This window comes from Notolepis coatsorum, assembly GCF_963971535.1.
Source record: "Notolepis coatsorum genome assembly, chromosome: 13".
Classification (NCBI taxonomy): Eukaryota; Metazoa; Chordata; class Actinopteri; order Aulopiformes; family Paralepididae; genus Notolepis; species Notolepis coatsorum.
Genome location: NC_140177.1, coordinates 35564330 through 35587742, shown reverse-complemented (window position 1 = coordinate 35587742; position 23413 = coordinate 35564330). Strand labels below are relative to the sequence as shown.

Sequence of the window (23413 nt, the reverse complement as noted above, 5' to 3'; positions counted from 1 at the left end):
TTTCTGTGTCTAAATCTCTCTCCCATCTAGTCCTGGACCTATCAGGTTCAGTGGTCGGCAGAGAGGGTAGTAAGGTGTTATAGACTTGAGAGATGGTTCTCACCATCCTTTGGTCATTATGAAAAAGACTTTCAATGGGAGATTTTTCTGGTAGTTTCCATTGACCTTGAGTGTTAACCCTCACAAAATCTCTCAGTTGCAGGTATTTAAAGAAATCTCTTCCAGTAATTTGATATTTCTCTTTCATTTGCTGGAAGGACATAAAAACATCATTCTCATAACAATGTTCCAGTCGAGTGATACCTTGTAAAGGCCAGGACTCAAAGTCTCTATTCTGGTATAAGATAGGTATAAGCCTATTTCCCCATAGGGGGGTTTTAGGTGATAGAGGGCTATTGTGTCCGAACATTTTTTGTAATTTTAACCAGGTTTGGACTGAATGGATCGTGAAGGGGTTCTGGGTGATGGTCTTAATTGATTTCACGTCCCATTTGTACAAGGTATCAGACGGGGCGGTCTCGTTGATGTCTAGACATTCAATGTTCAACCATGAGGCTGAGAGGTCCCCCTCAAACATTTGAGCCAAAAATCTGGCTTGTGCCGCCAAATAATACAATCTAAAATTAGGAAGTTTCAGTCCTCCCTTTGTATAGTCTAAAGTAAGTTTAATTAAGGCGATCCTTGGGGATTTACCTCGCCATATAAACCGTCTGATCAATCCGTCCAAGGAGGAGAAAAATTTAGAAGGGACTTGGATTGGGAGGGACTGAAATATATAAAGAAACTTTGGCAGGACATTCATTTTTATAGCATTAATTCGGCCTAGTAAGGTGAGAGGGAGGTTCATCCATTTTTCCAAGTCCTCCCCTAGGATTTGTAACTGTCTTAACAGATTGAGTTTATATAGATTCCCCATCTCCTTATCTATTAGTATACCCAAGTATATTATACCATTTGGTGACCATTTAAAAGGGAAGTTATGTTGAATTGTGTCTTTAATAGAATCTGATAAGGGCAATATTTCACTTTTGTCAAGGTTAATCTTATATCCGGAAAAGGAGCTATACAAGTCCAACAGTTCGACTAAACGTGAGAGGGAGCTTTCCGCGTTTGTTAAAAAGAGAAGAATATCGTCGGCAAAGAGCGAGATTTTATGTGTGTTCGGTCCAATTTCGAAGCCCGTTATTTTAGTGTCTATTCTGATTGCTTCTGCTAGGGGTTCTAGGGCAAGTGTAAATAAGGCGGGGCTAAGAGCACAGCCCTGTCGGTTACCTCTATGTATGGAGAAATAATCTGAGGTAGTCCCATTGACCGCAATCCTAGCTTTGGGGGAGCCATAGAGTGATTTGATCAAGTCGACAAATTGAGCGTCAAAACCAAATTTTTCAAGGACTTTGAAGAGATAGGGCCATTCCAACCGATCAAAGGCCTTTTCGGCGTCGAGGGAGAGAGCAATGCTGGGAATCTTGTTTTTATGTGCGAAATGGATAATATTAAAAAAGCGTCTAAGATTGTTAGAGGAATGTCTGTTAATTATAAAGCCAGTCTGATCGGAATTAACAAGGCGGGGAAGGAATGTTTCTAATCTTTTGGATGTCATCTTAGTTACAAGTTTATAGTCTGTATTTAGGAGCGAGATTGGCCTGTAGGAGGCGCACTTTAAAGGGTCCTTCCCCGTCTTGTGAATAACCGATATAATGGCCCGAGAGAACGTCTCAGGAAATTGTTTTTCTTCTCTAGCTAATTGAAGGACTTCCATTAAGGGAGGGATTAAGAGGTCTTGAAATTCCTTGTAGAACTCTGGGGGGAAACCATCCTCCCCAGGAGACTTATTTGACGGTAGAAGTTTAATGGTCGCTGTTACTTCGCAAATTGAAAAAGGCTTGCTCATAAACTCACTATCCTCGACAGACAAGCTTGGGAGATCAAGTTTGGAAAGAAAGGAGTCTATTGCCGTGCTGTCCCCGCTAGGTTGTGCAGTGTATAAGTCACTGTAATAGTTTCTAAAAGCATCGCTAATTTCTGTGGGTTTATTGGAGATTTTGCCCGGGGCTACTTCAATTCCGTTGACTGCCCTCTTGCTTTCTTCCATTTTTAGTTGCCATGCCAGTACTTTGCTAGGTTTCTCTCCCAATTCATAGTATTTTTGTCTAGAACGCATAATGGATTTCTCAGTTTTGTATGTATTTAAGTTATTATATTGTATTTTTTTGTTCACCAGGGTCCTATATGTATCTTTATTTGATGTTCTCTGATAGTCTTTCTCAAGTGTTTGAATTTCAGCCTCAATAGAATCAAGTTCAGCACAGTATTTCTTTTTCATTCCCTTTGTATAGGAGATAATGTGGCCCCTTAGGTAAGCCTTGAGTGTATCCCAAAAGATGAAGCTATTAGGGGCAGATTGTTTATTTGTTAGTGTAAAGAATGCAATTTGTTCTCTAATAAAGGAGCAAAATTCTGGTTCTTTGAGAAGCATTGGATTAAATCACCATCTATATATCGTTTTTATCTTATCTGGCATAAATATGGATATAATCAAGGGGGAATGATCGCTCAGCAGTCGAGTAAGGTATTGAGCGTTCAATACTCTATGGCATTGGTGAGTGGATAGCAGGAAGTTATCTATACGCGTGTGGGTGCCGTGGGGGTGAGAATAGAAGGAGTAATCTCTAACCCCTGGGTGCATTCCCCTCCAGGCATCTGTCAAGTTATAGTCCTTCATAAAAGAAATGGTTGTTTTTGCTGCCTTGGTAGGGGAAGCCGGGTTGGTTCAGGACCTATCTAGTACTGTATCCAGGCAGAAGTTGAAGTCCCCTCCCACTAAAATTATGCCCGTTGCCTGAGCTATAAGAAGGAAAATATTCTGGATGAAGGCGGGGTCGTCAAAGTTAGGTGCATAAATGTTCAATAGTGTCCAACGTTCCGAGTACATTTGTCCCTCAACAAGTACAAATCTGCCTCTAGGGTCAGAGGTGGTTTTGGTGGCAACGAAAGGGATGTTTTTGTTAATAAGGATTGCGGTTCCTCTTGATTTGGTATTAAAGGAGGAAGCAAACACCTGTCCAACCCATTCTCTCTTGAGTTTCTTATGCTCCTCATCAGAAAGATGCGTTTCCTGTAGGTATACCATGTCTGCTTTGAGTTTCTTTAGGTATGAATAGACCTTTTTCCTTTTGATTGGGTTGTTTAGGCCTTTGACATTGAATGTTATGAATTTAACTGGCTCCATCATTTGATCTGTGTGGTTGTGTTGTAAAGTGGTCTCCATCTCCCCACCACTCCATGTCTGGATTATTCTCTATTAGAGTATAAGGGTACCGATATCTCTCTATATGAAAAAATATACATGTAGTACAGACGGAAACATACATAGAATACAAATAGAACATAAACACATTTACCCATATGCCTGTCTCCCCAATTGAGACAGGCTGATAAATCCCCTGTTGACAGAGTGTCTTCCAATTGTGCAGCTTCACTCCTAGCCTATGTAGAGAGGCTCCTGTCTCTCATTATGTTATACACATCTTATTTGTGCTTTAATCGAAACTATTACTGAGGAGCAAATGAACATTGTTATTTACATGAACAACCAATAACTTGGAGAACTGGAGATAGGTATGTGTAGAATTGTACCCAACCCTTGTTTCATGTTCAAAAGTGACATCAATTTAAAGGGAGAAAAAATAATAGATGGATATTTAAAAGATATATGTATGTATATAGTAGGTCAAACTGTCCTTACTTATATAAAACCATTGTCATTCGTGAAGTGACAGTGATATGAAAAGTTCCACCTTACGTTCTAGGAAACAGAAAAAGCGATCCCATATCCAAATTAACTCTGGCAGGTCGATTTTGCAATATGTCAATTATTATGTAAAACTTGTCCTTCAAGAAGTGGTAGTGGTAGGAGAAAAAAAATCTAAATAAAAGTTCCACCTTTGATTCTAAGAAGACCCAACCTTTGTTTCATGTTCGAAAGCGACATCCATTTTAAGGGAGAAAAAATAATAGATGGATATTCAAAAGATATATATATATAGTTGGTCAACATGTCCTTATTTATATAAAACTGTTGTCCTTCGCAAAGTGACAGTAATATGAAAAGTTCCACCTTAAGTTCTAGGAAACAGAAAAAGCGATCCCATATCCAAATTAACTATGGCAGAAAAATAGAAATAAAATAAAAAGTCCACCTTAGAAACAAAGAGCAAACAGAGAAGAAAAAAAATTAAGATTGCAAACTATGGTAGTTTGACTTTGTAAGATGTCCATATTTATATAAAGTCATTTTCATTCAAGAAGTGACAGTGAAATGGGAAATTCCACCTTAATCTCTAGAACCAGAAAAAGTGTATACAGATATACCCGTAAATTCTTTCACGGTCGATGTGGAACGTCTATTGTAGTCTGGTGACCCGGTCATTGAACGGGTTAATCAGACAAACTATGGCAGGTCTACTTTGCAGTATGTCAGTAATTATATAAAACCATTATCATTCAAAAAGTGACGGTGAAATGAAAAGTTCCACCTTAAATTATAACCCTGGGGAAGCGATCACGTGACGTACCCAAACCAACTATGACCGGTCGACTCTGCTTGTTTTCTTTCACGGTCGATGTGGAACGTCTTATAGCCTGGGGTCCCAGTCATAATCATTCATTTAACGGGGTTTTCAGCTTGGCCAAATCTTTCCTTGCAAAATGTCTTGGCTTCCTCCGGTGTGGTGAAAGTGTAGACTTCTCCCTCCGCCAGTGTCACCCGGAGGCGGGCGGGGTGAAGGAGCCCGAAGCGTATGCCTTTACGGTACAGGATAGTTCTGACCTCATTAAACGCTGCACGTTTTTTTAGAAAGGGCTGCGCTGTAATCCGGGTAGAATCTCAGAGTTTTATTCTGATAGTGGGGTTCGTTTTCTCTGGCCCAGCGTAATGCTCGTTCCTTCTCCTGGAACCGGTGGAAGCATACTATGATGGATCGTGGCGGGGTACCTGTTTTGGGTTTGGGGAGTAGAGATCGGTGTGCTCTCTCCAGCTCCGGTGGCTTGTTGAATACGTCGGGACCCATGACTTCCATCAGTAGATTTGCGACAAATTTAATAGGGTCTTGTCCCTTTTCGCTGTATTCGGGTACGTTTACAATACGGAGGTTGACTCTCCTTGAACGATTTTCCAGCTCGTCTACCCGGTCTAGGAGGGTGCTGTTGTCTGTTTCCAATTTAAGTATGGTTTTCCCCAGCTCTGACGAGACCCTCAAAGTTATCTCCCGCGGTGGTTTCAACTCTGGCGAGGCGTGCTTGAAAGGAATTAACCGTTTCGTGAAGTGCATCCACCGATGTTTGTAGGGGCGAGAGAGAGTTCTGTAACAAAGTTGAAAAGTCTTCTCTGAGGCTGGATCTTTGTTTTGCCAGAACTTCGAGTAGAATAGTCATGGATAGGGCGTCTTGACCGTCTTCCATGTGCTCCGTATTGACTGCGACGTCCCGTGCGGCCATTGTCTTGCTAGTAGCGTTAGCCCTATTGATTGGAGTTGTCCGTGTCGGTTGTTATGTCGCTTGTTTAAGATGTCTGGTCCTGTCGTTGTTCATTTTTACCTCGGTAGGGTGTTTGTTAAGTAGGAGTTTTGATTTTCTGTGGTTGGAACGTTTTTTAGATGTTAGAAATGTAAATTATTAGCGTGAGGCAGGAGAGCCTTCTCGACCACGTCTTTCTCCTACGCCGACATAACCGGAAGCCTCAGATTCCTTTATTAAGCCATTTGTGTAAAAACACATTGGTAATTGTTGCAGCAGTACAGTGTATGCATTTTTTCCTTTCTTTTTTCACAGTAAACGGCAAACATCAACACAGACACAGGACAAGAAACAGTGCAGTGGAGGATTAATCAATAAAATACATATATATATATATATTAGAGGTGGGCATAGATTATTTTTTTTAATCTAGATTAATCTATCTGCAATCCTGGATTTAATCTAGATTAATCTAGATTAAAATGGCTAAAAAAAAAAAAAAACTGCCGAAGGCATTCAAAATATGTGTGTTCTACCCAAATAATGACCAGAAGTAAGTCCTTACTTTTTCTTTCCTCCTTATGTTTCTCAGGCCAGGTGGCCCATTACACCATGAGCCCATATCCCGTTTCCAAAATGCATTACAGACTGTTTGAAAAAGCTGTTTTGCTATGATAATTGGTAATGAAATATCAAAATAATGTTCAATAAGATGTACTTGTGTTTAATAAGTTGTTTTATTCAGAAGTTTACACAAATAAATAATATTACCAGTACAGTACAGTATCTAGCACACTCTCAGGAGCAAAACAGAAAGAATCATTTCAAACTTGAACTATGTGACATGGCTTGAATCAACTGCTCCAGTGGAGTTGCTCAGTGGCCAATGGTGTCAATTGTGGTTGTACTGGGCAGCTCCCAGGTGTGAATGGAACTGTGTGAATGTGAAGCAGGGCGTTCCTGAAAAAGAGCATCTGTGCTCAGCGAACCTACCCTGGGTAAATAAAGGTAAAAAAAAAAAATTAATGTTTTTTTTCTTCTTTTTTTTAGATTAATGCGTTAATTATATTATCGCGCGATACTAGTATAGCGTTAACGCAGCACGTTAACGCTGTTAACGGCCCAGCTCTAATATATATATATATATATAAAGTGAAGAGTGCAGAGTTCCAGTAAGGACTAGTGCAGTGCAGTCAGTGTCATTGTGCCAGTGTCACTTGGGGGCAGAGGAGGGGGGGGGGCCTGAGGCATTGATCAGCCTGGCGGCTGAGGGGAAGAAGCTTAGTCTGTGACGAGCTTTCACAGCCTTTGGGATCCTCAGCCTTCTCCCAGAGGGGAGCAGGGTGAAGAGGCTGTGACCGGGGTGGGATGGGTCGGCCATGATCTTCCTCGCCCTCTTCAGCGCCCTGGAGTCGTGCAGGGACCTGAGGGAGGGCAGGGGACAGCCGATCACCCTCTCCGCGGAGCGAATCACCCGCTGCAGCTTGGCGAGATCTTTTGCCGCTGCAGCGGGGAACCAGGAGATGATGGAGTGGGTGAGGATGGACTCAATGATGGCCGTGTAGAATTGGGCCATCATGGTCCTCTGCAGTTTATATTTGTTCAACTGCCGGAGGAAGAACATCCTCCCCTGGGCCTTCTTGAGCAGGCCCGTGATGTTAAGCTCCCATTTCAAGTCCCGGGAGATGGTCATGCCAAGGAATCGGCATGACTCCACGGAGGCCACCTGGGTGCCTCCCAGTATGATGGGAGTGGGCAGGGCTGCTTTCCTCCTGAAGTCCACTACCATCTCCACTGTCTTTTGAGCATTGAGCTCCAGGTTGTTGCAGCTGCACCAGCTCTGCAGCCTCTCGATCTCCCTCCTATAGGCCGACTCGTCCCCCCTGGAGATGAGACCCACCAGATTACCACCCATCGACTTCCACCCGCTACCTCTGCCAATTGAGATAGTATGACGACTGGCCCAAGCCGGAAGCAATGCTGACACTCGGATTCGAGACCGGTATAATATTTTGTATAGTGTTTAGACTTTATTCTTTTAACATCTAGTCTCCTCCTACATGTATCAAACACACACACACACTCACACACATACACAAAAACACATGTGCGTAAACACACACAAACACTTGTTCCTGTTTGCGGACGACTCAGCCCTGCTGGTCTCTGACAAGAACAAGTTACAGGTTGAAAAAACCCTCAGCTCAGAACTAGGCAAAATCTGCATATGGCTCGCTGATAACAAACTATCATTACACATGGGCAAAACAGAGTCCATTCTCTTCGGTTCAAATAACAAACTCAGCAAGACCGACGGCTTCTCAGTTACAGTGGGTGACAATAGTGATGCACGATATATCGGCCGCCGATATAATATCGGCCGATATGGCCGTTTTTTTACACATCGGTATCGGTCCGATATCAAGATGGGGCCGATATCCGATATTAAAAAAAAAAAAAAAAAAAATCTTTTTACATGTTTTGGCCTTAAATAGTTTCAAAAATCAGTCATTTCTGAAAATAAGTTACAAAAGTAAAAAAATTATGCGTTTTGGAAAATAGCTCTTTATTTGATTATCATAAAAAAGTGTTTTCTATACAGAGATATCGACATCGGTAAATATCGGTATCGGCCAGAACAGCAATATTAATATCAGTTATCGGTATCGGCCACAATTTTCACATCGGTGCATCACTAGGTGACAATATTGTCACAAGGAAAGAAGAAATTACCTACCTGGGTTCCATCCTAGAGGCAAATCTTTCCTGTGACAAAATGGCATCCAATGTAATAAAAAAAAGTCAACCAACGAACTCGATTCTTGTACCGGATCTCCTCACTGGTAAACAAGAATACCCTGAAGACTCTGGCAAGAGCACTCATTCAAGGGTACTACGACTATGCTTGCACCTCATGGTACCAAAGCACCTCAAAGGCGCTAAAAACAAAATTACAAACATCTCAAAACAAACTGGTCAGACTACTGCTTGACCTTACTCCTAGAACCCACCTCACCCCTGCCCACTTTGACAACCTAGGATGGCTTAGAGTAGACGACAGAGTACAGCAACTTGCAATGGGCCTGGTCTACAAGATACACTACACGACCAAGGTACCCATGTACATGTCAAAATACTTCCCAAAGGTCAGTGAATACCACGATCACAACACCAGAGGGAGCTCCACAAATCATGTTAAAGTCAAGTCAAGTCAAGTAATTTATTTATAGAGCACATTTAAAAGCTCGAGAGCCAACCAAAGTGCTGTACAGTACAGTCAAAGCATAAAATCAATGTCCTATAAAATACACAAATACAAAAAGGCACAACAGGACAGGACAGTACATTCAAAAAATAGGACAAGCGGAAAGGGGAGCACAAAGTACAGTATAGCACACCAGGGACAGAGGAGCACAAGAAGAGATACAAGAGGGAGGGGGCAGGATAAAATTGCATGGGAGTGTGTGGGTTAGGGTGTGGGAGAATCAGGATTAATCGAAGGCTAGGGAATAAAAGTGGGTTTTTAAACAGGCCTTAAATGTCTCCAGCGTAGGGGCAGATCGAATCTCCAGGGGAAGCTGGTTCCATAGTTTGGGAGCTATGGCCTTGAAGGAGCGATCGCCTCTCTTTTTTAGTCTGGTGCGGGGGGGGACCAGCCGGATTCGGCTCAAACAAGGGACTAAACACGTTTCGCAATTATGCCACATAAATGTGGAACGCCCTACCCAATGCTGTAAAGGAATGTGAATCACTACCCACTTTCAAAAACACTCTCAAAGAACACCTACAGGAGACTGCAATTCGAAACTGGCCCCTGTAAATGTCCTAACACAACCCCCTCCAATGTACAGTAAATGACCAAGTATGGTTTTGTCAATATTCCAATGTACAGTTTTGCTTGTACAGTTGTACAGTGTCCCCCACCCACCCACCCCCCCCCCCCCCCCCAACCACCTCCAATGTACAGTCCCCCCCACCCCCCCAACCCCACCCCACCTACCCAACCTCCTCCAATGTACAGTTTCTACGTCAAACTCTCTTTTCTGGACTCTTTTCGTATCACAAACAGTACTGTATTTGCAAATCTGGTATGTCATAAATGTATAGATGTAGCAGTACTGTCTATCTGTATGTCATGTATGTCATATATGTTATGATGAATTGAAAATGGGGGACCCTGATGTAAACAAGACGAAAGTCTTTCTCTGGTCTGCATCCCCTTAACAATTGTATGTTTTGAGCTGTACTGTACTGTACCCATTCTGCAATCTGTTAATAAAGTTTTCAATCAATCAATCAATCAAACTCACACACACAGGAGAGAGAGAGAGAGAGAGAGAGAGAGAGAGAGAGAGAGAAATAAGAAACATTATAGCTGACTTCTTTGTGCTACTATTCAACTACGTGGTTTCAGGAGTCTGTTTCCAGTACGTTTTTATTTTTTTTTAAAGTACAAAGTACTTAAAAAAAAGTACAAAAGTACAAAAGAAAAGTACAAAAAAAAACAAATAATATTCCAACAGCAACCAAACAGAGGCTCATTGTTGCAGGGACCTTGATGCCATCGTTGGCAGTCAAACGACTAATTCTCTCTATGTCAACGTTCAACTCCACACTAAATTAAACTCAACTGAAGTTGGAAGAGCAGAAAACCGAACAGATTTTTTTTTTTTTACTATTTACACACTTCAGGTTCGAAGAGGAACTACAATGTAGAGAACAAGGCTGGAGGAGAACAATGCTTCTAATGTGGAGGCCCAGTTCCCCGTGGAGGTCTCTGGGGTCGCTGGGATAATAGAGGCAGTATGCTGCAGGCGCTGGGCTGCCCCACATCACAGCCGGCAGGAGAGCGCTGGAGTGTGGCGTCTGAGCGGCTCGGCCACTATAATGACTTCCATATGTCTGGTGAGGACCAGGCGGGGCTACACACTGCTGCCCATTCACTGCTACAGTACCTGCTGATTCCCAGCCCTACCTGCTTCGCCCAGGGGGCTGATCCCCAGCCCTACCTGCTTCGCCCAGGGGGCTGGTCCCCAACCCTACCTGCTTCACCCAGGGGGCTGGTCCCCAGCCCTACCTGCTTCGCCCAGGGGGCTGATTCCCAGCCCTACCTGCTTCACCCAGGGGGCTGATCCCCAGCCCTACCTGCTTCACCCAGGGGGCTGATCCCCAGCCATACCTGCTTCACCCAGGGGGCTGATCCCCAGTCATACCTGCTTCGCCCAGGGGGCTGATTCCCAGGCCTACCTGCTTTGCCCAGGGGGCTGATTCCCAGCCCTACCTGCTTCGCCCAGGGGGCTGATTCCCACCCCTACCTGTGTGGCCAGGGGGCTGATTCGCACACCTACAGGAGGGTAGCTAGGGTAGGGAGCTACGCTCCACTGAGGGTTAAAGGAACACGCCGGCATTATGGGAAACATGATTAGCATCTTCTCCAGAGTCGGACGAGAAGATAGATACCAATTTCCTCTCTGTGTGTTCGGCTGCAAGCTATCCGGCTGCAAGCTAGCCTAGCTTAGCACAAATGATTGGAAGTGGATAAGGACTGGCTAGCCTACATAGCTGTTGACCAAAAACACCAACAGATTTAAGCTAGGCTAGTGGTCCGTATTCGCTTCCATTCCTTTGTGCTAAGCTAAACTAGCTTGCAGCCGGATTGCTTCCGACTGAACGCACAGAGAGGAAATTGGTTTATATCTTCTTGTCTGACTCTGGAGAGCGCACCGCTGTGAAGGAAGGGTGCACTGAATTTACAACACAAGACAAAATGAGAGCAACACGGCATGCTGCATAATAATCATTTTATCTCAATTATCTTGTTTTCAAGATAGTGGGAAGCCAAAATCGTAATTGAAATTTAAACTTGATTACTCGCCCAGCCCTACCCTACCCATGTAGCCATGCTGCTGGACAATTATACACTTTTAGAGAGTGTTGAATCCCTTGTCTCTGTCTAAAACCAGCTCTCTGAAAGCCAGACAAATCTCCCCCAATGATGGACTTCAAGTTCAAGCTTTCCCCATTTGCAAGTGCTGATAGTAATGATGTAGCTATTCTTCATGGTCAATTATCCAGTGAAGAGACTAATTGTAACAACTAAAAATCACGTCTACATTCCTTAGAGCATTAGCTCCCAAAACGTCAACTTGATTCCAGTAATCTCTGATCCTCTTGGGTCCATTATCCTAGTTTAACACCAACTTCACCAGGTTCAATCTAGGGTTAGGCTTTCCTTCCTGTGATCTTATACGGTTCAATCAAGCGTTAGGCTTTCCTTCCTGTGATTATAAGTTAGGTTCATGTTTAGTCCCTCTAAGTAGAAGCTAGGTTCATGTTTAGTCCCTCTGGTTAGAGGTTAGGGTCCACAGAAAGCCTAAACTAAACCCTTGTGCTGCTTGTCTCTTTTTTTCCTACCCTTTTCTCCAATCCCCCAATTTGTATTTATTATGCCAATTCCCTCCTGGTTTTCGCTCCCCTACTGTCGGTCTGGGGAGGGTGTAGACTACCACATGACTCCTGGGTTGGTCTGGGGAGGGTGTAGACTACCACATGCCTCCTCTGTTGGTCTGGGGAGGGTGTAGACTACCACATGCCTCCTCTGTTGGTCTGGGGAGGGTGTACTGTAGACTACCACATGTCTCCTCTGTTGGTCTGGGGGCCAATGTCTTGCGATAAAAGTGGAGTCACCAGCCACTTCTTTTCACCTGACAGCTAGGAGTTTCACTGGGAGAGTGTAACACACTCTGGGGTTAACCTGTTAGTAGTTGGTTCTTGGCCTCTGACCTGCATCACCTTGGTCTCTTCACAGCATATTCAGACCTACTTTCACAGCATTCTTCTTCAGGGTGGTTGTCACGTCTTGGAGAGTGGGTCTAGAATCTGCTAGCAAAGCTATATCATCAGCAAAGATCTAGATCTGTGAGGTGCATTTTTGCTGTCAGTCTATCCATCTGACCGCTTGGCTCAGATACCGCTTGGCTCAGCCAGGAGGACCGTTTGGCTCAGATACTGTTTGGCTCAGCCAGGAGGACCGTTTGGCTCAGATACCGCTTGGCTCAGCCAGGAGGACCGTTTGCTCAACCAGGAGGACTGTTTGGCTCAGATACAGCTTGGCTCAGATACCGTTTGTCTCAGATACCGCTTGGCTCAGATACCGTTTGGCTCAGATACCGCTTGGCTCAGATACCGTTTGTCTCAGATACCGCTTGGCTCAGATACCGTTTGGCTCAGATACTGCTTGGCTCAGATACCGTTTGGCTCAGATACCGTTTACTTTTCTTCTCTACCATCTTTCTCTACAAAATACTAAAGACGTCTCCAAATAACTGGAGAGAGGCGCCGTGGCTCCTCCTCCATCTCAACACCAGCTTAAAATAATGTTTTGGGGCGTGGGAGGGGGGAGGGGTGCACCACTGTGAAGGAAGGGTGCTCTGCATTTACTGAACTGACAGAGAGGAAATTGGTATCTATCTTCTTGTTTTCTCGTCTGTGAGCGCATTTCCCATAATGTTAGTGTGCCCCTTCAAATCAATAAATACAATAAAAAAATAAGAGATAAAATAAAGTCTTCCTCTGTCTGTGGCGTGTTCTGTGTGTGTTGTATTGCCTGCCCCAATCTGCTACGGCACGACATATAGCCAGGACGTTTGTGGGAAACACTGAACTACTTCAGTAGTTGTCATGTCTTCTGAAAAGCCTGTCCTACCTCTGGGGCCAGCCCCCAGTTTACCACCACATTATCATGGGGAACAGTGTCCCTCACTGGGGAAACAGTGGATTAGTTACAGCCTAGCATAACATTTAGACATGCGCTCCTAACGTACATTTACACCACTGTGCCCCGCACTTCAAACACTGGCACTGGACTCACAGCAGAAATAGATTCACCACCTCAGCAGCCTAATGAGATGCATGTAGGATCAAATAAAAGACAACATTCTCCTCCTCCTCTGAGAGAGAGAGAGAGAGAGAGAGAGAGGGGGTGGGGAGAGAGACAGAGAGAGAGAGAGGGAGAGAGATAGAGAGAGAGAGAGAGAGAGAGAGAGAGAGAGAGAGAGAGAGAGAGAGAGAGAGAGAGAGAGAGAGAGAGAGAGAGAGAGAGAGAGAGAGAGAGAGAGAGAGAGAGAGAGAGAGAGAGGGGGGGGAGGGAGAGTGGCTTTCGCCTCCTCAGACAGGATCTGATTGGGAGCATAAAGGAGCTGGTATGGAATAGAACACGTTCAATTAAATTAGGAACGTCTGACTCTTAACCCCCAAAACCTGCACGGACTACAACATATGACGTATATCATATCATGCCAGTGAGATCAAATTGTATTTCCTATATTTATGCCTTTCTTCTACTACCCCTCCCCCCTCCCCCATGCTGCGACACCCGAATTTCCCCAAGGGATCAATAAAGGAATATCTTATCTTATCTCAATTCAATTCTATTTCAATTCAATTCAAACACCTGGAAATGGATCTCCTTCTGTTCTGAAATGATCACCATGTGGTATAAAAAATGTCCAGTCATTTCCAGTCAAAGTGAATTAATAGTTTCAATTTAGCCCCTGGATTAGTTTTAATTGGAAGTGATGTGACCTCAAACGCGGCCGCAGGGGCTGGTATTTATCTAACTTCATCCACACGCCCAAAGCTTCTAAATACTTCACTTTCCATCCCTGCTGGACGCCCAGGGAACTGACTACTTAAAGGGCAACGCCACCCAAATAAAGAATGTTATTTCCATGGCCTGCATGTTTGTGAACATGAGCTATTCTCTCTCCCAAATATAGTATAACACTGTACATATATATATACATTTGTATAACACTGTACATATATATATATAAATTAAAGCCTATATTTGTTGTCATCTATGGTCCTCTTGTTGTTCCTCGTCTATATTTCTCCATCTATTAGCTGCAAACTAATCCAAAGTCAATGGGGTCAAGCTCCCGTCTGAAAACACAGACTGAAACTAAATGAAATCAGTAGCACTGACTAGTGTGTAGCTTTGAGGAGCTCGACCCCATTGACTTTGTGTTAGTTGGTTGCTAAGTGCTAACTATCCGGAGCTAGCAGGAAGAACAGCATGGGTTGTGCTGAGAAATAACTTAACCAATCAACAAAATCATTCAGGTTTGTTTTCCATTGTTGCAAAAAATGACAGAGCCAAGCCAGGCGCACCAGACCGTGTAAGAGACTAGAGCAGAAGTCTGACTGAGCCGGTCGCACCAGACCGTGTAAGAGACTAGAGCAGAAGTCTGACTGAGCCGGTCGCACCAGACCGATTGAGACTAGAGCAGAAGGCTGACTGAGCCAGTCGCACCAGACCGCTTGAGACTAGAGCAGAAGGCTGACTGAGCCGGTCGCACCAGACCGCTTGAGACTAGAGCAGAAGGCTGACTGAGCCGGTCGCACCAGACCGTGTAAGAGACTAGAGCAGAAGGCTGACTGAGCCGGTCGCACCAGACCGCTTGAGACTAGAGCAGAAGGCTGACTGAGCCAGTCGCACCAGACCGCTTGAGACTAGAGCAGAAGGCTGACTGAGCCGGTCGCACCAGACAGCTTGAGACTAGAGCAGAAGGCTGACTGAGCCGGTCGCACCAGACCGCTTGAGACTAGAGCAGAAGGCTGACTGAGCCGGTCGCACCAGACCGCTTGAGACTAGAGCAGAAGTCTGACTGAGCCGGTCGCACCAGACCGCTTGAGACTAGAGCAGAAGTCTGACTGAGCCGGTCGCACCAGACCGCTTGAGACTAGAGCAGAAGTCTGACTGAGCCGGTCGCACCAGACCGCTTGAGACTAGGGTGCTTGTTACACACAGTGTTTTTGTGCTCGTTTTTATACGTTTGCTGTCCCTTTTACATAGAAATGCCGTTTTTGGCGGATACGTTGTGGCCCTACTGAAAACGCTAAATTGTGTTTTCCGTTTTGGAGTAGCGCCAAAACTCGCCGACAACATGTTGTGTAATCTGCACGGAGCCGTTGTTGCTAAAACGCCCATGCGCAGTAGATACCATCTGCGTGCCCTTCCGGTGACAACAGAGCCGTCCCAAATAGCTGCAGCTACCATGTGTTGTCAAGTTATTGTTATAAGGACCCCAGTCCAAGCTACAACAGTCTGCATTCCCTTAACAATTGTTTGTATTGAGCCGTATTGTATTGTACCCATTATGCAATATGTTAAATAAAGTTTACATCCATTCATTCTGCTAGCATTACCGATTGCATGAGCAGCTGGCTAACGTTAGCTATCAGACCCTGTTAGCTCAGAGCTCCTCTTTCAATCTTAACAAGCATTAAACAAAATGGCCCAGTCATCTATTCACCTTTGTTTAATACACACGGCGTTGTCTCTAATGTTATCTAGCTACTGATAGCTCCCGATATCATCAGTTTGGTGCTGGGTGGTTAACGTGAGCTAGCGTTAGCTTCTAGCCACAATGCTATACTGTTATACTGGCATATTCCAGTCACGTTAGCATGTAGCTAACAATGTAGCTAACAATCCTTGCCGATCCTTTTTGAGACTAAACTATCCGCTCTTGGTGGTCACTTGTGTTGATGTTAGTTTTGTTTCATCAACAAATGAGAGGCAGAACACACAGTGAATGTATCCGTTTTGTTTATTGCACTTTTATTACACTTTGCTGAAAAAGAAGTGCTGCATTGGGTAAATAGGCAAAGATGGCGGCGCCCGCCATGTTGACATTTTCTTTGCAGGAAGTGTATTGGCACATTCAAGTTCTGATTGGTTGAAAATTGCCTTCATGTTCGCCACCTACTGCCACCTACTGCTTTGGCAGTGTACTACATCACTGTGCTCAGGTGACAAAACGAAAGTGTGACTCGCCTCCCGCTACGTTGCGGCGAAACTCATCTGAAAACGAAACGAAAGTCTAACCGCAGCCTAGAGCAGAAGGCTGACTGAGCCAGTCGCACCAGACCGCTTGAGACTAGAGCAGAAGTCTGACTGAGCCGGTCGCACCAGACCGCTTGAGACTAGAGCAGAAGTCTGACTGAGCCGGTCGCACCAGACCGCTTGAGACTAGAGCAGAAGTCTGACTGAGCCGGTCGCACCAGACCGCTTGAGACTAGAGCAGAAGGCTGACTGAGCCGGTCGCACCAGACCGCTTGAGACTAGAGCAGAAGTCTGACTGAGCCGGTCGCACCAGACCGCTTGAGACTAGAGCAGAAGGCTGACTGAGCCGGTCGCACCAGACCACTTGGACCGCTTTAAAGGTGCTATGGATATCATTCAGCCACTAGATGTCACACTAGAGCAGCAGCATGGTATTCTAGTCTAGTGTATATATATTTTTTCCACACCTTTCTAAAAGCTCTGTGTATGTATTATATTATTTTGAATTATTACTCTACATAAAAAATAAATCTTTAGCACCTTTAATTAAACCCTCCTACTACTGCAGGCCCATTTAGAAAATTCCTGAACTTGAACTTACATCGGTTTGTGATAGATTATTAGTTTGTGGGTATGTCAAAGTACCTCGTATATAGTACCATTTTGAAGATAACAACTAGGGCTTTCAAATGATGTAAAATATTTGGATAATAATCATGATTATTATTGTCATTATTCTTCATATGTCACAGCAAATCTTTTTGCAAATCTTTTTGTTGAACTTGAAATTCAACAAACAAAATCATTTTCAACCACCAGTAAAATGTATAAACTTGGTGCCAATGCTTCGGGGGAGGAGCCTACCTGCCCTCTCTCCAAATGTAACACACACTGTGATTGGCCCACTCTCTCTGTGGAGGAGAGAGGTGGAGCTATAAACACTCTTGTAACCACCGCTGATAATGGCTTACTACCATAGTGTCTTTATACCTGTATATGTATATGTACACTGTACATATTAATACTAACTCTGTACATACATCTGATACAGCACTATTACTCAGTAGTACTCATTTGTATATTTTATACCCAGTTTAATCACCTGTACATAAACATTGTATATTACTATTGCACTTTACTGTTACATTTGCTATCTGGTTGGATGCCAAACTTATTTTCGTTGTACTGTACTTGTGCCGCATGATGACAATACATTTGAATGTAAAAGAACAGTCAAAGTCACATGGAAGTCTAGTTTTCGTGGAAGTTGTTCCCTTTCGATCCAAAACAACAAGGTTTTGTGCACATTTTCTCCTCCTCATAATATGGATTACGGATTTATACCTAAATTCATCAATGAAGCAACATCTAACAGAAGTGGAGAGAAGGGAAAACGGATTTAACGAGACCCACAGTGACTTCTACCTTCTCAATGGCTCTGAAAATAAACATCTACACGTCGGAACGGCGGCTATACACACGCTACTAACAGCGAGCCCGGCACGTAAGAACTTACCCCCGAATGGCAGATTGGACCGTAGGACCATGATCATCCTGGTTCTACTACTTTCGGGAGACATTCATTTAAACCCAGGCCCGGTCTTGACCAGAACTCAGGCGAGAAGACTTGGTCTGGCAGCGCAAGAAGCGAAGGTGGTTTCCATCGCGACCAACAGCAACATCAACAACTCGACCCGTGGCAACATCCACTGCGCGGACGGCAACTGTTCCCCAATGACGCCGCAGCAGACGAGCACACGTGAGGCAGAGACGAGAGGAGGTGAACCGAGGGTCGAAACCATGACGACCAACTCGACGCGGGATTTAAACATCTCGACGCCCGATAGCCGGCTAGCTAGCAGAGCTAACAACGGAAACATCCAGGAACGAGTCCTTTGTTGTTCCAGCACGGCGCGGGACCCGACCACCCCCTCCCCCCTTCTTTGTTGTTCCAGCACGGAGCGGGACCCGACCACCCCCTCCCCCCTTCCCACCCTCAACAACAAAGCCCCCCAGCCCCACACAGAGGAACAGATCACAAACGAACAATACTTCGAACCTGCCAACATCAATGAAATAACCAACGCCAATGGACTGAACATTTTTCACATTAACATTAACAGCTTAAAAAACAAATTGGATGAAATCAAACAATTATTCATAAATGGTAAGGCAAACATACTGTGCTTCTCAGAAACTAAGCTTGACGATTCTGTAAAAGATCCAGAGATAGAGATTGAGAACTACTCAATAATTAGGAATGATAGGAACAAACATGGAGGTGGTGTCTGTATGTACATACACAAGGACACCAAATTCATCAACAGAAATGACCTGAATCATAAATCAATTGAAACTGTATGGGTGGAAATCCTATTCGAAAGGGCAAAATCCCTACTGGTTGGCACAGTCTACAGGCCGCCAGATCATAGTGACTTTTATGATACACTGGATGGGTGTTTAGCTGGAGTTGAGGATGTAGACAAAATTCTTATTGGAGACTGGAACACGGATATGCAACGAAAAGATGCACCCGTCTTCAAGTCATTCAGTAGGTTTTGTGATCTGCACGGCCTCAGCCAGCTAATCACCCAACCCACACGTGTATGTGAATCAACTCAGACTACCATTGACCTCATTCTGACCTCCGACAAGTCCAAGATCTCCAAGAAAGGGGTTATAGCATGCGGGTTAAGTGATCATTATATGATATTCTGTACCCGCAAAAAACTAAAACAAAAGGCTGGCTGCCACAAAACAGTCACATCTAGAGACCTCAAAACCTACTCTAGCGAGGCCTTTAACCTTGAACTGGAGAGCCTGGACTGGTCAGATGAACTCAATGGTACACTGGTTGAAGAAACATGGCTTGGTTTCAAAACCAAATTCTCAACAATACTAAACGACATGGCCCCCCTAAGAACCACCAGGGTAAAAAATCGCGCTGAGCCGTGGATGCACTCTGAAATACTGGCCGCTATGAAAACCAGAGACAAAAAATGCTCTGAGTTTCGTAAAAGTCAGTCAAAGCTTACTAAAAGCACGAGCAGTGAACTCCAAGCCCACGTGACTGAACTCAAACTAGAAAGAAACAGACTAAGAAACGACGTAAACTCCATGATCAAAACTGCAAAAAAGAATTTCATCAATGACAAAACTGAGGAAAACAAAAACAAACCACGTGAACTTTGGAAATTACTCAATAATCAACTAGGATGCAGTAAAAAACTTAAAACCAGATTCTCAAACATAAACATAAAAACGGACAACACGCTCATCACAGACAAGCTGGATGTAGCCAATTACTTAAACATTTTCTTCACAAACATAGCCACAACACTGGTAAACAAACTACCCTCCCACTCAGGGCTTTATGGGGTAGAACACATAGTAGCTTACTACAAAAACCTAGGGGTCCGCAAGGACGACTTCAAACTGGAAATGGTAACAACAGATGAGGTACTCAATAAACTGAGCGCCCTCCAACCTAACAAGGCCACTGGCCATGACAACATCCCCTCCAAATTCCTCAGAGACTCAGCAGCCGCCATCACCCCAATCATCACACACATAATAAACCTCTCCATAAAACAGGGACACGTCCCCAAGGACTTCAAAATTGCGAGGGTGACCCCTCTGCACAAAAAGGGCAGCAAATTAGACCCAGGCAACTACCGCCCTGTTTCTATTCTCACCTCCATCTCGAAAGTCATGGAAAAAATAGTCTACGAACAGGTCGAAAAGTACCTAGCGGAAAAAAATCTAATCTACGAATTCCAATCTGGCTTCAGAACATCCCACTCCACTGACACATGCCTTCTCTATTTGAATGACCACATCAAACAAGAGGTGGACGCAGGCAAATACTGCGGCATGGTCATGCTGGACCTACAAAAGGCCTTTGACACGGTCAATCACTCCATTCTGATTGACAAGCTAAAAGCAATTGGTTTTGATAGCCTATCAGTGAGCTGGATGCAATCCTACCTTGAGGGGAGGGAACAGATGGTGGAGGTAAACGGTACCCTATCCCCCCCCCTCACAGTGAGCTGTGGTGTTCCACAAGGAAGCATACTAGGACCGCTACTGTTCCTAATTTATGCAAATGACATGTCGTCAGCTTGTGACTGCAACTTGTTCCTGTTTGCGGACGACTCAGCCCTGCTGGTCTCTGACAAGAACAAGTTACAGGTTGAAAAAACCCTCAGCTCGGAACTAGGCAGAATCTGCATATGGCTCGCTGATAACAAACTATCATTACACATGGGCAAAACAGAGTCCATTCTCTTCGGTTCAAATAACAAACTCAGCAAGACCGACGGCTTCTCAGTTACAGTGGGTGACAATATTGTCACAAGGAAAGATGAAATTACCTACCTGGGTTCCATCCTAGAGGCTAATCTCTCCTGTGACAAAATGGCATCCAATGTAATAAAAAAAGTCAACCAACGAACTCGATTCTTGTACCGGATCTCCTCTCTGGTAAACAAGAATACCCTGAAGACTCTGGCAGGAGCACTCATTCAGGGGTACTACGACTATGCTTGCACCTCATGGTACCAAAGCACCTCAAAGGCGCTAAAAACAAAATTACAAACATCTCAAAACAAACTGGTCAGACTACTGCTTGACCTTACTCCTAGAACCCACCTCACCCCTGCCCACTTTGACAACCTAGGATGGCTTAGAGTAGATGACAGAGTACAGCAACTTGCAATGGGCCTGGTCTACAAGATACACTACACGACCAAGGTACCCATGTACATGGCAAAATACTTCCCAAAGGTCAGTGAATACCACGATCACAACACCAGAGGGAGCTCCACAAATCATGTTAAACCCAGATTCGGCTCAAATAAGGGACTAAACACGTTTCGCAATTATGCCACATCAATGTGGAACGCCCTACCCAAAGCTGTAAAGGAATGTGGATCACTACCCACTTTCAAAACCTCTCTCAAGAGACACCTACGGGAGACTGCAATTCAACACTGGCCCCTGTAAATATCCTAACCCAACCCCCTCCAATGTACAATCATTTACCTAGTATGGTTTTGTCAATAGTCCAATGTACAATTTTGTTTGTTTGTACAGAGTCTCCCCCCCCTCAATGTACAGTTTTGCTTGCTTATACAGTGTGCCCCCCCCCCCCCCCAACCACCTCCAATGTAAATTACCCAGTATGGTTGTCAATATCCCAGTGTACCCAACCCCCCCCACCCAACCTCCTCCAATGTACAGTTTCTACGTCAAATGTATATACTCCCTTTTCTTGACTCCTTCTGTATCACAAACAGTACTGTATTTGCAAATCTGGTATGTCATAAATGTATAGATGTAGCAGTACTGACTATCTGTATGTCATGTATGTCATATATGTCTTGATGAATTGAAAATGGGGGACCCTGGTGGAAACAAGACGAAAGTCTTTCTCTGGTCTGCATCCCCTTAACAATTGTGTGTATTGAGCTGTACTGTATTGTACCCATTCTGCAATCTGTTAATAAAGTTTTCAATCAATCAATCAATCAATGTCTTCAGGGGGGTGGGTGTTTCAATCAAACCCATTCGGATAATAGAATTGTGATAAAATGGACAATGTAAAACAAACCCGACTTGACTTGAAATAGAACTGGACTGGGAACCGCGTTGTCACTCACCATGTACTCCATGTTGGAGGCGGGGGGGTACACCTGGCCCCGTAGCGTGTTGTGCAGATCCAGGATCAGGTGCATGTCTCCCTCGGTGATGGCTCTCTTCCCTCGGGGCCTGACCGTCCACCGCGCCTCGTCCCCCTCCGTGAACCCGTCCAGGAGGGACTCCGTCGGCCGGGTGGAGTTGGGGAGGACGACGGAGAGCACGGCGCGGGACAGACACAGCGGCAGCAGCAGGAGGACGGTGAAGACGAGGGACATCTGGGCACCCGTGGAGACTCCCTGGCATTCCGGGGTGACGGAGGATGGGTGTTTTGTTTGTTTTTGTTTGTTTGTTCTGGTTAACTAAGAGCTCGTTCAAGAGTGCGGATTGTGTGTCAGCTCACTGTAATGGAACAGGAAGTCCACTGTGATGGAAGAGGAGGAGGAGAGAGAAAAAGAGAGGTTATTACTCCTAAATCAAAGAGGTCCTTCAAAACAGCCCGCTTCACAAAGGTACACCTAATGGCTCGGTGGCTGTCTGTTTTTAATAAGCCTGTAATAACAGGGGCCTTGAGCTCCCGAGGTCTCTCTGAGGACATGGACATGACATAATGCAGCTCTATAAGAACCTCCGGGGTGCACCCGCAGTTCACCAAATCTACACACAGTAGGACCTCTGTAAATACAACGTTTTCACACATTATGTCACTGGAAAAATATTTTTTGTTGAGCACATGTTAATATTCGGTGCGCATGCGTGGGGCTAGTCAAACCGTGTGTGTGCGTGTATAGGCTCTGTGGAATTCCCATACATTTCGCAGCAGGTACAGAAGCTAAACGTGCTATTTTATATCAAAGGGTTGAAATCATGCAGATGTATATTTTTGCTGAATTCGTTTTTAATTTATTGAAAGTAATCTATGAATTTGAATTTACCTTTCACAAGCTATAACGGTCAAAGTGATCTCCAGCCCAGGAGGCAATATTCCAACTCCATACACGTTTTTTTTATTGCAGCGGATGGTTTTAATTGACTCCTTCACAAAGTCTGGTGACAGAAAGTCAGTTTGCTTTCGTATGATACATCCAGGAGAGAGCGGCTCGGTGGAGAGAGGGAGCTGTAGAGAGAGAGAGAGAGAGCTGTAGGTAGAGAGAGCTGTTGGTAGAGAGAGAGAGAGAGCTGTTGTAGGTAGAGGGAGAGCTGGTAGAGAGAGATGTAGGTAGAGAGAGCTGTTGGTAGAGAGAGAGAGAGCTGTTGTAGGTAGAGAGAGAGCTGGTAGAGAGAGATGTAGGTAGAGAGAGCTGTTGGTAGAGAGAGAGAGCTGTAGGTAGAGAGAGCTGTTGGTAGAGAGAGAGAGAGAGAGAGCTGGTAGAGAGAGAGATGTAGGTAGAGAGAGAGAGCTGTATAGAGAGC

At 44.6% G+C, this 23413-nt stretch overlaps 1 protein-coding gene across 2 annotated transcripts in view; it reads right to left on the bottom strand.

Moving 5' to 3' along the window:
- crispld1b (cysteine-rich secretory protein LCCL domain containing 1b) overlaps positions 1-23203 on the bottom strand; it is a 92162-nt gene extending 68959 nt beyond the window's left edge. For both annotated transcript variants that reach the window (XM_084327901.1, XM_084327902.1), the window contains exons 1-2: positions 22936-23203; positions 22024-22424 (exon numbers count right to left, since the gene is read on the bottom strand). In XM_084327901.1, coding sequence (XP_084184027.1) covers positions 22024-22278 — 255 coding nt within the window. In that variant the 5' untranslated portion in view covers positions 22279-22424; positions 22936-23203. The remainder of the gene's footprint in view (positions 1-22023; positions 22425-22935) is intronic.
- Positions 23204-23413: the final 210 nt, after the last annotated feature.